This window comes from Periplaneta americana, chromosome 9 (genome assembly GCF_040183065.1).
Source record: "Periplaneta americana isolate PAMFEO1 chromosome 9, P.americana_PAMFEO1_priV1, whole genome shotgun sequence".
Classification (NCBI taxonomy): Eukaryota; Metazoa; Arthropoda; class Insecta; order Blattodea; family Blattidae; genus Periplaneta; species Periplaneta americana.
Genome location: NC_091125.1, coordinates 83,785,834 through 83,802,954, shown reverse-complemented (window position 1 = coordinate 83,802,954; position 17,121 = coordinate 83,785,834). Strand labels below are relative to the sequence as shown.

At 36.2% G+C, this 17,121-nt stretch overlaps 1 protein-coding gene across 1 annotated transcript; it reads right to left on the bottom strand.

Annotated features, from left to right (window-relative positions):
- Window positions 1-4,842: 4,842 nt before the first annotated feature.
- On the bottom strand, window positions 4,843-16,720 carry Fibp (acidic fibroblast growth factor intracellular-binding protein). The gene is made up of 7 exons (XM_069835136.1): window positions 16,370-16,720; window positions 14,752-14,950; window positions 14,259-14,378; window positions 13,313-13,420; window positions 10,970-11,200; window positions 9,153-9,407; window positions 4,843-5,301 (listed from the first exon to the last, which is right to left on the bottom strand). The coding sequence occupies exons 1-7, from the start codon at window positions 16,452-16,454 to the stop codon at window positions 5,223-5,225; spliced, it is 1,077 nt and encodes a 358-aa protein (XP_069691237.1). The 5' UTR covers window positions 16,455-16,720; the 3' UTR covers window positions 4,843-5,222.
- Window positions 16,721-17,121: the final 401 nt, after the last annotated feature.

Sequence of the window (17,121 nt, the reverse complement as noted above, 5' to 3'; positions counted from 1 at the left end):
GGAGATAAGAAAGGAAATAATTTTCTAGCCAGTCTAGACGATAATCATCCAAAGAGAAGAACTGTTGCTTATCATGATTTCTACTTTCTACATGATAATGTGTATTGCTAATATCATGCATTGCAAACCACTTGTTGATATTTTCCAAAAAAATTTTGTCGCATCAGAATCTTTGAATTTGTGGGCTTCAGGGTGTGAGCTTGCATTTTCTTTCAATGTTCTGATAGCAGCAATTACACATGGAGAAAATATTTCTTTTGCCCTTCGAATGTTCGTTTTTTCAAATGCAGTAGGCTCAACGTGTTTTTTCGTGAGATATCTGACAGGTTTCACTGTATCATCTTTTTGAAGTTTGTGTAGCAATTTCACATATTTCCCTGAGACATCAGACAGTACCATCAGACATTTTACGTTCCAGGAATTGGGTTCTGATGTTTTTCAATATGTGGCACTAGTAAAAACTTAGAAATAACTTTCTGTTTCCATCACAAGGGTGTGTGGTCATGGGTTTCAATGAACCACCTGGAAGATGCTTCATCATTGTAATATTGCTTTTATGGTTGTCAGAAACAATTCTAATAACTATAAAACCACATTTCTCGACTTCACTAATCACCTGCAATGTTAGTATATGTAACTCTTGCCCTGATAATTGTTTTGTGAAGAAAAATGCACATGGTATACGGTAGCTGGTTGAGAGCCCCCTTAAAACAAAACACAAGACTCGATTAGCCACTACTTTTTTCTTGGGAATATCAAGTATTTCATCCTTGCCAAAAAAAGTATCAAGCTTGCGATCGTATATTATCTTGGGGTTGATTGCAGCCTCGTCTACAATAAGTGATGAAAAACGCTCAACTACAGTGACGTTTTTTGCCTCTAAGACCAACCTTTCTTTAATCAAAGAGTGACACCAGACGAGCAATCAGTAGGGCCAGAATATCTCGTGAGTGTTCTTTTAGAAGGCAGTTTAAAAAAACTCCTTGATGGGAATAACCTTTAGGAGATATGTATTGCAGTATTATGCATTCTCTGATTGTCTCACTATTCCACCTTGGTATTCTCTTTTGATGATTAAGCAGCTGATCTAGGATAAATTTTGCATGAATACTGCCTTCATCTGCCTCTTTCTTTACATTTTCCAGTTCCTTATGTAACAGATCTCTTTCAATTAATTGGAGTTTTTCGGTTGTTTTCGTTATCTCATCTTGCTTCTCTTGTAACACCCGATTAAGTCGTGTAATTTTCACACGCAATCTGTTAATATTTCCTTTTAGCTCGTCAATGTTGACAGCGTCTGTTTGCGTGGCTTTATGGTCATTTTCAACTGGAAAGAAGGAAATATCACTAACTGATGTTGAGCCACTCGGGACATCTTGTTCAAATAGCGAAAAACCAATATTACTAAAAGATTTGCGTTTCTTTGGTGGAGGGAGATCAGTTTTAGTAATCGTTCGTCTTGGTCTTTTGATACTTGTCACTTTATACGTAGGATAATGATGGAATATTGTTGGCACAGCATTTGGTTTTAATCGTCTAAATTTTCCATTATTAGAATAATCTTCTTCCTTGAAATGTAAACTACAAACGACTGAAGATGGGGAGTTGCTGTTTGGAACGAAGTCTTGGCGTGAAATCACTTTAAGCCATTTTTCGCATCTTTCTCTATCACTCGGAAATTCGTGGAATGATATTGTTCCTCCACTATTTTTTCTATTCGAAGTACACAATGGTACACAACAATTCGTCATTTTGAATCACATCACAATAAACTCAGTTACCAGTAGAAAGAAGCACAATATTTTAGTATAATCGCACAAGAAACCATACACACATTCCTCAGCGAACCTTGGCAGCTAATGCCATCTGGCGGAAATTTCATATTTTCTCGATTACAGCTTTAACACAGGGATCAACATGAATTGTCAAGGCCAGTAAGGAAGACGCAAAGCAAGCATCAAGTCGGCTGTGAATAGTCATATAGTAACAAACAAAAGAACATTTGACGACTCTCCCTACAGTTCTAGTATTAAATCATGTAAAATTAAGAAATAAGCATATATATATATATATATATATATACACAGTGGAAAATAGGTTTACATATTCAGATTTCTCATCTTTCAGGTACTGCTCCATTAGAAGTTAGATGGTATCCACTGGTTTTGGGTAAAATTATTATTGTTTTAGATTTTACAGGAATTTGTATTTTTGGAATAGGGTTAAATATCAGTACTTATCAGTGGTTTGGAAACCACTGCTTTATAGTAAGAAAAGTTCCATAATCACTTTATGTTGTTGTTTTCTAATGCCAGGCATTTGACAATAAGTCATTTGACCTCTTGCACTCCAATATTTTTCAAAGATACTGTCATGGTCAGCCACTGAAGCACAGATTTTGAGGTGTTCCGAATCCATTTCTTGGTTTGAGTTGCACAATGGGCAGTTAGGGGACTGATACATTCCAATATGGGTATATATGTATGTCTAGCATGGACCTTGCAGTTTATGCCAGTGGCTGTACTAGAATCCTATTATAGGCAGTTCCACCAATTTTTTACATTTGACCTTGACCTCGTAATGCTAGCCCTATTATCAGTATTAGTTTTGAGTAAATAAAGCAGCTGTCTGGCTTTAGTTTACGTTTACGAATGTGCCTGGACTTGCACAGTACAATCTGTGTTAAAAAAGCGTTCACTACAGTAGCGTGCAAATTAATCCGAACATGACATTTTTACATTTTCTGTCATTGTTGGCCTCACAGCTGCTCATACCGCTTTAATTGACATCTGTAGTACGTGTAATTCCATTGTTGAAGGTCTGTCATTATTTTTTTTATTATATGTGACATTTTGCCTGTCGTTTTGTACTTATAAGCATTTCAGTTGTGTTGTAGACTTAATACTGCAATCCTGTGTACATTCTGTCGTCTTCACAAATGGATATAACTCCACGAAAATGGTCTAAAATTATAACATTAGCAGAGCATTCTTCTATGATACAGAGGCAAAATGCTGCAGAATGTCACATCGGTTTGGCTACTGTTAATTCGATCATAAAATGATACAGGGAGACTGGATCCATCACACCCCAGAAAAAAGGAAACTGTGGCCGGAAAAGGAAGACTTCACCTGCAGATGATCGTTTAATTGTCAGGAAAAGTAAATTAAATCCTAGACTAACTGCTGTCGACTTAACCCGCGAGTTAATGGCTACCACTGGGGCGAATATTCACGTCACAACAGTGCGGCATAGGCTTTTGGAAGCTGGAAGAAGGGCTCGTAAGCCTATTAAGAAGGAACTGCTAACCCCTGTTATGTGGGCAAAATTACATCAACACTGGACAGTGAATGACTGGAAGAATGTACTTTTTTCCGATGAGTCTCATTTCGAGGTCCACGGCCACCGTGTTTCTTACTTATGGAAAGGATCCGAAAAAGTAACAGCAGCTCATCTCCAACAAGCACCCAAATACCCCCCCTAAAGTAATGTTTTGGGGTTGTTTTACACATGAAGGGCCTGTAGCATTAATACCTATCAAGGGAATGATGAATTCTGACAAATATATTCACTTATTGGAAACGAGAATCGTACCCCAGCTGCAAATATCATTTCTGGATGGCAGAGGTGTGTTCCAACAAGACCTGGCACCATGCCATACGTCTCGAAAAACTACAGAATTCTTCAACAAGAAGAATATTCAGGTACTCCCCTGGCCAGGCAACTCACCCGACATCAACCCCATTGAGAATTTGTGGTCAATTTGCAAAAGAAGAATGCAAAAAATGGATTGTTCTACAAAGGAGATGATGATTTCTGCCCTCATTGGTGTATGGTTTCGCGATGAAGAAATGAAGAATATTTGTGGGAAATTAGTGGAATCCATGCCAAATCGTCTCGGAGCTGTTATTAGGAACAAGGGAGGCCACATAGATTACTGAGGTATGTCTTAGATCCTTTTTTTATCCCGTTTGAGTGTTTTTGCATAAGTAATTACGTTGTTCGGATTAATTTGCATGCTACTGTACTTGTACTGATTAATATTTGTGAAGTTGTATGATTTCTACAATTTAAAACATTACATAGCCAGAACCAGGAAATTTTAATATTTAATGTAGTGTCGAAAATTATTTGGATCAAACCACAAACTTGCCTTGCTCCTTTATTTACATACTTAACAGTATATGTTGTTTGTTTGTTTTCTAATGCCAGGCGTTTGACAATAAAGTCAATTGACCTCTTGCACTCCAATATTTTTCAAAGATATTATCATGACCAGCCACTGAAGCACAGATTTTGAGGTGTTCCGAATCCATTTCTTGACTTAACAGTATATGGCTTCATAAAGGAAGACGCAAAATATAAAATAAACGTTTTTGCCAACATTTTACGAAGAAAGGAAGGAAAAAAGCAAGTGAATAGTGTGCTGGTTAGTTCAATTTGAAACATATTGAAAGGTTGGATGAAACATTAAGCATAACTTCCTCAAAAAAAATTATTACCAAACTTGATTTCAACAAAATATTTATTAGGTATACTTTCTGCAACTTGTATGTGCAAGGTTGTTAATAATACTGAAAGAGATATTAACTTCCAAGATACTTGCACAAATCTGAGAAGATTCATAAGAGATTTTGGATTTAAATGGAAAAAGAAAATCTAATAGAGGTGCTATTATTGAACACAACATACGCTTTTAGCAAGATACTTAGTTCACCTGTCTTCAGAGGTAAAGGAATGGAAATTGACAGTGACACTGCAGGAGATGAAGACAAGTCAGGAGTGGATGAATTGAAGGGCGAGTAACTTTTACTAATTTAAATATTTCTATTACGAAATATAAATTAAAAAAAAGCATATATTTACAGCATACCAAATTTATATGCAGATGTAACACACTGATAGTTACTGTTACTACCCATATATTTGGATGTGACTGAACTGTGCAATCAGCTCAGAACCGAAACTGGAAAATTAATATTCTAGCAGTGTAGTAATGTCACTCGATAACTTACGGGTAGATAAACACGCATCCAAGTTTTCAATAAAACAATTTCAAGTCAAAAATCGTGGTGCTAACTATATATAAGGGCTTAGCACTTGTGTGTTCATATAGGAAAACTTTGGATGAAAAGGTTCCTTTATTTTGTTTTATGTATTTTTCGCATTCACTGCTTACATTAAGTCTATAGTTATTTACATATATGTATATGAGTAAGATGTTATGTGTGGTACATCCTCAGCAAGCAACTTGTTACAACGGTCATGTACCGCTCCCAAGAACTCTTCAAGTCTCCTTCTCTGAAACATAAAGAAATCAGGAAGTATAAATAATATTCACATTATGACTTTACACTTTTATTCTAATTAGAAAGGGAAACAGAACAACTGGAGTTGAGTAGATCATCTCTGAACTCTTCGGCCTTCAATTGTGCCTACATCTTTAACACAAAAAGGAATTAAACTAACAAGGGATGCTTTCGGACCTTCCGATGATAATTGCCACGAAACTTTCTGGGCTGAACAATCATGAGGCCAAAGTAATTGGTGTGAAGTGTGGCATTTCGCAATCATTTGCTACCCCTAAAACGAAGCGTATAAATATAGGGTTCGCAACTGTAATGTTTGTAGTCATAAGTTATGAAACACGCTGTACCCGAGAGACATGATGTTATTTTGTGATAATGCGCATGCCTGGTAGGTCTCCTACCTTGTGTAAATAAGTGCGTTTTGTATAACCGTAAGTGGCTAGGTAGTACGATTCAGGGCGTGGGCCTGTTTGTGTGTTAAAGAATACTGTACGTGAAATACGTGTATACTATTGTGTGTTTATCAAAATGCGTTGTAGCCCTCATGCTGTGGTACAGATACTGGTGAATGAGGTGACACAGAATTACCCAGCGGACAACATGCCTCCAACATACAGTACATCAACAGGCGAATTGCACGGGAGTTGTTTATCATCCTGGAGAAATATGTCAGTGGCGGCATGGACATGTCAGAAGGACAGACACTGTGGTGTGATAGTGATGGAACATCGGACACTATCTGAAGATAAGGACGTGCTCAGTGGTCCAGTTCATAACACGGCAACCAGTTCCTATGAACCATCACCTCCCAAATTCAAACGGGAAAGTATCCACGAGAAGTTCTCTAAAATAACAATTGCAAAGGATTTATGACTGTGTCAAGAATGGAAAGAAAAGCGTTGGAGCAAATTCCCGAAAATTCAAGACATCACTGGCAAATAGTAAAGGCTCTTCAGAGAGGTGGTACGATAGAAAACAAACATGCTCACATTTGAGAGCATATGTACACCAAATTCAGGAATGCGCGTAATGTTGGAAACGCAATTCACTACTGCCATTTAGAGACTTGGGCGAAAGAAGCAGCTTTTTTCATAGGCATTCCCAGATTTAAAGCTAGCATTTATTTCCTCCTCCAATTCAAATCGCGCTACAAAATAACATCACGCAAGATTACAAGATTCATTACTAGGCGGGATGTTACTCTTGATACTGACGTGAGGACCAGAGCATTGGAGTTTGTGCGAGAAGTTACGGACTACGTTTCTGCTAATGCAATCGATGCCGACATGGTGTTGAATACGGATAAAAGTCGATTTGAGTATGAAATTACCTCAGATAGGACACTATCAATGACCGGGGAAAAGACAACTGAAGCAACTGTTGAAAGCGTTGCATCTACTACTCATTCATACACCATTCAGGTCCATATTTCCATGTCAGGACGCCTTGAAAAGAAATTGTACATCTGTTTTCAGGAAGCGGGAGGTAAATTTGGCAAACGTGTTTCCGAAACATTACAATGTAACCAACCTCCAAATATAGAATATGATTGCAGCACCAGTGGTAAGATGTCAACAGCTCTCGTACTGTCCTGGATGCGTAAAGTACTGCAACCGGAACTAAAGGGAGCATCGCTTCTGCTGCTGGATTCATGGTCTGGTCAAACAGACACAGGTCTATCAGCCAGAGCCTTCGGAAACAGTGATTTAAATTTACACACAAAAATCATACCACCTAAAACCACAAAGTACTGTCAGCCTCCAGACGTCTACTTCTTTCGCCAGTACAAACTATTTGTGCGACGCATTGAAGAGACCATATGTCATGATGAGGGGAATGCCGTCAAGCTGCATGATAGGATCTTCATTTTCAAGTTGCATTCCTTGATATACAATAAGTTGAGTGCACAATACCAGCCTACGCTTCGCTATGCCTGGAAGGCGTCTAGATATGTGTCACAGGACATGCCACTTCCATTCCGTAATGTGATGGACATAAATTTTGCTGGTCTTAACATATGCAGCATTCCTGACTGTGATGCAGTTCCGCCATTATTTGCTCGTGATGTGAGATTCAACTTTGTTTGCGGCACTGCCTTCTTACACCGCATTACCATGAGTTAGAATGAGGTACATATATGACAGTTTACAAATCTATCTGTTGTATGTAATCTCGTCATTTACATGTATCATATTTCACAGGTAGATGATGTTAGGCACTCTATGACTACAAACATTACAGTTGCGAACCCGACTTTTATACGCCTTGTTTTAGGAGTAGCAAATGATTGCGAAATACCATACTTCACACCAATTACTTTGGCCTCGTGCTTGTTCAGCCCAGAAAGTTTCGTGGCGATTTTCGTCGGAAGGTCTGAAAGCATCCCTTGTAAGTAGTTTGGAGCACCTTTAAGCAAACTGTTAAGACATCAACGTTTCATATAGCAGAAACTTAGATTAAAATTCTGCCAATTGTAAATATTTTTGTGGCAGCTACTCATGTTTCCATTACCATCATTACACCATTTTTCCATTTACATTAATAATCATGATTATTATGGTGCAATGTAGACCCACATTTACGTAGAGTAGTGTGAATTATTATTATATACAGGACGTAAAAAATATGTGTTACAAGGTTCAGTGGTAGGCAGATGGGTACCATGTGATCATATTTTGTTAATAAACCCATGTCCAGAAACGGTTTATTTACGTGCTAGCATCTCTGAAACTGTGGAGGAGGACCTAGGCAGTATGGATCACAAAAGCTAGGAAAGAAATAAAAAAAACAATTGATATACTGCAAGTAAAAAGCATTTTAATCAACTACTGAATGTGCTCCAATGGCTGCCACCAACTTCGATACATTTTGTGCATCACCTGGTTATGTCATGTCGAACTTTTGGAAAGATTCCCAGCATATCTCAGATGACTCCAGCTGCTACTTGAATTCGTGCCACAAGATCTAGTTGTGTCTCCAAGGGAGTCTCATACACCAGAGTTTTCATGTACCTATCCATAGAGAAAGAAATCCAATGGTTTCAGGTCAGGTGAGCACGGGGGCTAGGCTATTGGACCTCCACGTCCAATTCATCTGTTGCCAAAGGTGTTATTCAAGTGGCCACATACCTCGTGATCGAAGTGTGCTAGAGCACCATGAAGTTCGACATGACATAACCAGGCGATGCACAAAATGTGTCAAAGTTGATGGCAGCCATTTGGAGCACCTTTTGTAGTTGATTAAAATGCTGTTTACTTACAGTATTTTAATTGTCTTTTTTTACTTCTTTCCTAGCTTTTGTATCCATACTGCACTTTTTGTTAATAAGGTGTGAAGTGAGTTCACAAATCTTGTAACATCTGTGATGGAACCTTTTCTTTATTTTCTGCAATAATAATAATTCTTTTTCAACAACTTTTATTCTGTATTTTTTTTTTTTTTTTTTACGACAGTGGACTATAGTGGACTTTATGTTGTCAGCAAAAAGCTGGATACATTAAGAAGATTGATTTTATTCTGTAAAATGATACTGATCTTCTAAATTGATTCTAATAATAAAAGTTGACAAAAGTAATTTCATTTTCAATATATAGAGTTTGAAAATAGTAAAAATGTAACATCCGTGACAACTGGAATGGCTGCTTGAGGTTTCCATTACAGACAGTCGATGGCTTTTAAAAGGTTGAAGAATAATTAAACTGTAATAGAATATATTTTAGTAAATAATTTAAAATGCATGTCCTTGGTGCTCAAGTGTAATGAGATGTTTGTACCTTTACCTGAAGTTTATAATGTATAGGTCTAGTGGGGAAACATTGCTGTCTTTATTCTAATTAGACATACCTGAGAACATCCATTTCTAATGCGCACTGGCAGTATGATGCCAGGAAGTTGCGTAGGTCTGTGTGGGACCAGGATACCTGCCTCCAGGGTTCCAGGCAGCGCTCCACCAGCTCCAAAAACAGAGAACGCATTTCACGGGACCGATGCAAGTTGCAAGCAAGGCCCACCAAGGCACGTGTGTATGAACGGAAGTTTGCATCCAGCTCCTGGTATGAGCGCTCCAGAAGCTGAGGTTTCAGTTTATGACACACTAAACTGGCAAGAAGAAAGACATTGCTTACTCAGGTGCCATTACGTGAATTAAAATATTGTGTGAGGAAATTTGAAAGACAATATAGCTGTATTTATATCAATAAAGCATACAGGAACAGAAAGGTGTCTAAACAATTTCACGAAAAAAAAAAAAATTAGATACACTGTGGTGCTATGTAGATCGCCTCCAATGGTGCATTTAGGGTAATGCTATGGTGACAAAAAGATCTATAGTTACAGTGAGTCACTTGTCATGGGGGAATGCTTCAGTAAATTACACTAAGTCGTGTATCTGCTGTTGGATTAAAAAAAAAAATAAAACATATATTTACTTAACTGTATTGCATTTGCTTTCTCATACGGCTTTCATTCTATTATTTAACTTCACAGCAATGAGACTGTTTTTCTGCCATTTTATTATTTTCGAGTTGTATAATGTTGCTTAGCTATTTACAAACAACGACGACAACAACAATAATAATAATACAAATTCGTCACTGGCTTTTCTTCACCATGTGATGTTTATGATCTTCGTTTCCTCTTTTTGAACATGTATTATAATGAAACTTGACACATTAGAATTGAAAAACATAATGCAAGAATAAAACAGGATCAGAGGTGGGTTAGATGAGTTCTACTGAACTTATTGTGCCTATCTTTTCTGAATCGAAAGTGCAGACAAAATTACTAAACATTCCTGAAACTTTAAGCAGTTTCAGAAATTTACTATTATAGAAGTTGATTGTTTTTTCCTATGTTGCTTCATTTCAAAGTACGGAAATGATGTCACAATAAACTGGTGTGTGTTTCTTATTATTTGCAGGGTCTTGTATCTATTAAGATTTTGGTACGACTGGTTTCATCAGTGAAGTTAATTAAACATAGGATGCCTCATACATATAAGACATAACCAAAACTGTGGAAAGACAACTAAGTATTATTATAATTTATGATCATTTGTCTACCAAAGCCTAATAAATCTATCCCATTTATTTTCTATAAACATTTCTCCATATTAGAGAGTAGGCTTTCACAACCGGCATCAATAGGAGAAAAGTTTTCCAGGCTATGAGGCCATGGTCCGTTGGTTGTGTGACCAAACGTTTCGTTCACTGCTGCGGTGAACATTTCAATCGCAAAGAGGAAGGCCTCAAGGTTAATAAGGCCTGGTATCCGGCATTAAGAAAAACCAACATCAAACCCGCCCGCGTAGCAGAATTAAAAAACACAACCCCGGACGCGGATCGCGTAGGCAACAGCAAACCAGCCTGCGAAGCACATTCGAGTGCGGACCGAGGCAAGAACAGCAAGTCGCCCCCCCTCACACACTATATATACAACGATACAACCAGCGCCAGTGCAGTAGAACCAGCCGCACCAGCAATATACACCACTGAAGATGTTCACCGCAGCAGTGAACGAAATGTTTGGTCACACAACCAATGGACCATGGCCTCATAGCCCAGAAAACTTTTCTCCTATTTCTCCATATGTTCCTAGGAAAGATTGAAAAAGACGTACCTATCACCTGAACCTCGTTATTCTTACGTTTAATGTTCACTTACTGCTTATGCTCTTTCTCCTTGTCAAGCAGAATCCTAACTTCCCTGAGATCCAAAAGAAATTCTCTGTCCAATTCTGTGTCATCATATTCAGGACTGCTATTGTCCATATATGTCCAAGAGGCCATGATGGCCTGAGCACAGTGATAGAAGTCGGGGAATGTCAAGTATTGTAATTTCCTTTTGCTTGTCTCGAACTTCATACATGCTATGAAAACAACAGCACCATACCGTCTGCAACAAATCATAGCAATAAATTATATATTCTCCGGATTGACTCCAAAACAACTGAAATCAGGAAATATGATTAAATAAGCACAACGTTTCAATAAGAAAATTATTTTACAATCAGTATCAGCACATTACGAAGTGCAGTGACATATGATTGCAGACATGCTAATTACAAGAGAATATAAAAACCAATCCATCATAAATGAAAATACCTTATGCATCCATAAAAATCTGACAAATTTAAAATTGAGAAAAACCTTCGAATTTCTTGCATTCTCAGCAACTCTCATTTTGAAGAGGAAAGACTTATACATAATTCAAATTAGAATCATTATTAAACCAGATTAATTGTTGCAGAATTATTCTTATAGACTGCGAATTTAATGCCTTCTAATGGATGCAAGATACATCAGGCCTTGTATGGCTGTAGCAATCAATGATATATTGCAAACAAATATTGCAAACAAATGTTTGAATGCAAGGTGGAAAATGAGCCAATTGTTACAGATCAAAAAATTGGGTACAAACTATGTATTCATTGCTATAGTAATATTACAATATTGCTTAGAACTTACATATCATGAGAACTACTTTGAATTTTAGTGGAATTTTAGTTGGTTCGATCCTGCCTGGTACATATATTTTTGTTCACTGTTGGTATGATGATATATATTGTACTGACTCGACGTCTTGGGAGTTGTATAATGTATTCATCTAATGATGGGATGATGGGTCCAAAATATTAAACTGCAGACTTGAGATAAACCCCAATAGGAATATCAAATTGGACAGATAAACAATAGCTCTATTACACAAGTTTCTTGGAGTTTAAAAAATTTTAATTTTAATCCTAGCATGAGATCCAATCAGAATGACAGTGAGATGGCATTCTTTGCATATTTTAATGCTATAATGAGATATGGACTAATATTCTGGACTAATCTATCTGAAGCTAACATATTTCATTTCTCTTTTACAAAAGAAATCCCTAATTTTAGTAAGTGTGCATGAAAGAAAATTCTGTAAAAAGATTTTCCGAAACATAGAAAACTTGACCTTACTTTCTGATTACCTTCTTACCCTGATAATGTTTTATGTTGAAAATCGAGATTCATTTAATATTAATCAGAACATTCATAATTTTAATATAAAACACAAATCAGATCTCCTACCCTCTTAGTCTCAGCTGTTTTAAAAAGATCATTATTCATGTATTACAATCTTCAATGTACTGCTTAATTTTTTTATCTTAAAGCCTTTGAAGAGCCAAGAAAAAAAGGTTAGAACAGAATTCCATACTCACTGTACTCTATTGATGAACTGTTTACGCTTGTAAATTGAATTAATCTGTTTACTATGTATTATATATTTTTGTATAATTTTTTACTTGTTCCACATCTCAAAACTAAAATGTTGATGTAAGATTTGTAGAATACAAAAAATTATGGGGGGTGGGGGGGAAGTGAACAGTGCCAAAATCATACAGGTGATAGACAATTCTAAAGTGAGATATCGTGGTTTGGTCGGTGTTGCATTTTGCATTATTGAATGCTAAAGTCTGGGAAGTGTCTAAAGAAAGACATAAAGTCATTTTTTTTTACAAAAAACTAGCGCAGTTTCTTTTGTTGCTGACCGTGACAATGAGCACTTGATGTGAAAAAAATATTTGTATAATGAAAACAGAGACAACAAACTTTGTGTGTGTGAAAAATTTGTAAAATATCTTGTTAATCTGTAAAGTTTTTTTTACATAATAGTGAAATAAATTAAGCAAATACTTGTCACATTTATTACTATGAATTTCACCTCGAAATTTGAAGATTTCTGAAGCCTTCAATAAGTATCTCATATCATAAATTTTCCACCTCATAATGCTTCTCTTAGGTCTCGTATCACTTACTGTATGTTCTTTTGGCATTGTTGGCCACAGATCTATACAAAACCATGTAAATTACGAAATCTGTTATGAATTTTATTGCGCTTAAACATGAAGCTGTATCTATGGTACACTGCTGCAGTCCAGAAAAATAAATATTTCACTTTGGGTATGTCTAAAAATTACATTTCACTACATTACTGTGCAGTATGAATGTTTTACAGTGAAGTCATGCTTACCTGGCTAGTTCGTCAGGCAAAAGGAAATTGGTTTTGATGTTCTGGACTACAGAGCCTTGCATGTCTTCCACAACTTTAAAGACTCGTTTCACGTTATCAAACTGTCTCCTGGAACAGATACAGTATATTCTATTGTACACATTGTTTTCAAATCATTAATGAAAATATCTCAGAAAGACAAGAAGAAAAATATCGAAAATTTTAGTGTACTGATAAATGCACAAAATCACTGAGTGCGAAGTACATTGGCATCCTCTTGAAAATTTTTAGGATGGGAAATTCATGATCAAGTGTACTATGTCTCATCGAATGGTTTGTTCAGATGAGCTCATATCATTGTTGTTAACAGGCGCACTAAACAGGCTCTTATTTTCGACCTTACAGTCCGTTTCAAGAGAGACATAAATCAGGCAATGGAAGTTCATGTTGTAGGCCTATACTCTATCTGTCTGAAAGAAATCATTATACCTCCAAAACAGTGGTCTGTCATTGGTCTTCTATTTGGCAGCAGAGGAGCATCCTAAAATTAACATGGAAGCAACTTAGAGAGCTGAATATTACATTAAAGATTTCAATGCATATTGTTGTTAACATTTTAAAAGATTCTCTAAAATTTTTGCATCATTATCTATATTTAAATTAATTGCATTTTTGTTATTCTATATTTTAAATCACATCTTTACGTTATATTTTTTTAAACTGACTGCATCGTTGTAGCTTTATATTTTGATTCATTTTATGACAGGTTTATTTTACCCATTACTGTGTTGCATTAAGCAGGCTATATTTTCTATCTCAACTGTTATTTATTTAATTATGTGTTTAAATTACGGAGATTATTCACATCAGTAAAATGATTAAGAGGGGACAATGAAATCATCTAGAGATTTCAGTTCACCGTGCTTCAACATTGTGTTCTTAAAAAAAAAACAGACACTGTACACACCTGCAAGACTTGAGAAGCACTCCTGTCTTTTCACTCACTTCGTCCAGGTCTTTTCTGTGTCGTGATGACAGCTTCTTCCCCAAAAGTTCTCTTATCACAGCATCGTCAAATTCGTAATACCTGCAAAATATTCACAAGTTGTGTGATGGTGACATGGACTGAAATTTTATTGTTTAAATTCTATGAATGGTGTTGATCGTGGTGTATAAAGATCGCGACTCATAGGAGCTAATTTTAAATACTGCGGAATCATAACTCAGCTTGCAAGGAAACAAATTTAATTGCATATTAGGAAGAGAAATAAATGTTCATTGGAGGATATTTTCTAAGGTCTCCAAATATGATGAACTAGAGCTTCTTGAATATGGTAGAATGAGCAATCTATTCTAACACATTCGTGAAGTATTAAGACGATGATCAATAAAATTAGATGACAATGTTGAAACTAGGTCAGAGAATTTAATTTTTATAAGCTTAATTGACGAAGTCATACTTTTCTATAAGAAATCTTCTAGTCTGTGGCTCTATTTGGAAGGCGAGTTGCTCGGCCAACTTAGGTGGATTGTGCAGTAATCTCTCCAACAGACTGTATGTACGATAGTGATCCAAGACATCTGATGAAACTAATTCCAAGGTTGCTCCAGTTTGCTGTATTACTCCTCTCTGATTAAGGGCTGTCACAGCTTCAGAAGCTGTGAAACAGAATCATAGAATTCATTATTCTATATACTGTACTAACATAAAGGTAAAGATATCTACTTTAGATGCCATGGAAGGTGCATGGAGGTAGAGGTCATTTCCTATGATCTCAGTGCTAGAATGAAGTGGTGTCCAACCACTTTTTACCTCCAGGAATCTGAGGACCAATCACCTAGAAGTTTTCACGCATTTACCGTGGAATAAAATAACTGGGGAATTTGTCCTAGCATTTAGTTGGACATCAGTGAAATTCTTTAGTACAAATATTTAGGCCTATGGCGGCTGGCGAACTGCTTTGGCATTTTTCCCCATGGCCAATAATACAATGCCAAAGCAGTTCTTTGGCTGCCATAATTATTTGTAATAAATGCGAAGATTATCTTGGACATCCATCTGAAGGCAAAACCAATATGAAACTGATTCAAGCTGAAGACAATCACCTTCATAGTGACAAAACTGTTTCGTAATCGGCCACAAATGTATGTTATGGTCAAATGATTTACCTGATTTATTTAAAAAAATTATATGCACTTATTCCATATTATTTTGATGTTTAATGGGATCTACTAAGTCTTGTATTAATAATTTAGGATAGTTACTGGTACTGATTATAATTTCACTGATTAATAAGTAGAATTTATTATTCTAATAAAGTATGATTACGAACATGACTGTAATACAAGGTCAATATTACTTATGTCCCGTCCATTATAGAGACATAGGCCAATTTTACACATATTTAGTATAACTTGTTGCTTCTTTGACAGGTTAGGTTTGGTTAGTTTAGGTTTTTGTTATAGCCTACCTTGCATATACGATTATAGCGCAACATTGGCAGTGATAAAAGTGAAATATTCGTTCAGTGGGCGTTGGATACTCTACATTCACCTAATACAAAATGAGGTAGACCTAAATCTTGAATGGGAGTAAGCACCACGCGAGCCATCACAAAATCAGTGATACCTGTCAGAGACCTCAGAGCTACTTGTTACAGACCCCGAGGTTATAATTATGTCACTTGTCTAACCCTGTCACAAAACTACAAGCTCGACGTACGGCTATCACAGCTTACTCATACTTAAGTTTGGTCCAAAATTATTATGTACATACAGTATGTCACTACCGGTATGTGACATGTTGTGGAGCATGGTCTGACAGATTTCAGTGAAGGGAACTCTCTTCCTTTATTTAACCACATTTATAAAAGCGAAAAGATTTACAATTTTATTTCTTCAAAATTTTGTGGCATAGCAATATCGAATTTCAGTCAAAATTTCGTAGCTCAATCAATCATAGTCTTATTAGAAACATGAAACTGTGATACACTGGTAAGTTTTTAACATAATTAAAATAATTACAAACATCTGCGTGGTATAATATATTTTAGGTTAGGTTAATGTTTACATACTTACAAGAACATCCATCAACCCATAACTGATAAACTTCTGGATCGACCAATGTGTAATTACTTATAAAGACGTCGACTTCACCAAACATTATACTTTTATAGAGGTGGTGCGGCTTTAGAACTGAAGTAACACATATAATCAGTTTGTTAAAAGAGGAGGAATTGATTGATTTTCAATAGGACAATATTAATGTTATTTCACTTCTCTTGCAAAGCATTAATAAAATGGGCAACGATGTCTTTATTTGTTTTTATCAGCTGTTACAACTATAAACACAGACACAAACATAATGTTCATCATTAGCACAGAGAACATCACGCTGTAGTTTTGTTTGGTTTTGTTATCGATATCAATGACCTCTAATGGAGAGACTGGAAAGAAGGTCCCCACTTAAAGGCGGAAGTTTTAAAACGTCTTGGCATCATAAACTGTGAAGGATTAAGCTTGTTGCCTGTTCCTTAATTCTCAGGTTGAAGTTGGTCATTTCATCTTTCTGTCTTCTATGTCGCGTTTTCCATTTACATATTAGCTGAAAATGAAATGCTTGTTTAGGAATCCTAGTATTAGACATTCTATTTCGATGATTTACTCACTGTTTTTGTTAGTCTCTTATTTCTGACACAAGGTTTTTCACAGTGGTTTTTCCTAGCAGTTTCATTTTTATTTACTCAATCCAGGCTTCAAATCCATATTTTAAAGTTACTTTGAAAGTTATGTTATGTAGGCCTATTCTTAATTTTACTTCTGGTGTCATA

Bases quoted from the DNA above. Each gene is read 5' to 3' on its own strand.
- Fibp (XM_069835136.1), bottom strand. From the start codon at position 16,454: ATGTTTGGTGAAGTCGACGTCTTTATAAGTAATTACACATTGGTCGAT. The intron at 9,408-10,969 runs GTAAGTGAACAT...TCTTCTTGCCAG, and splicing joins AAGGAGAAAGAGCATAAGCA to TTTAGTGTGTCATAAACTGA. The intron at 5,302-9,152 runs GTATGTCTAATT...TTTATGTTTCAG, and splicing joins TTAGAAATGGATGTTCTCAG to AGAAGGAGACTTGAAGAGTT.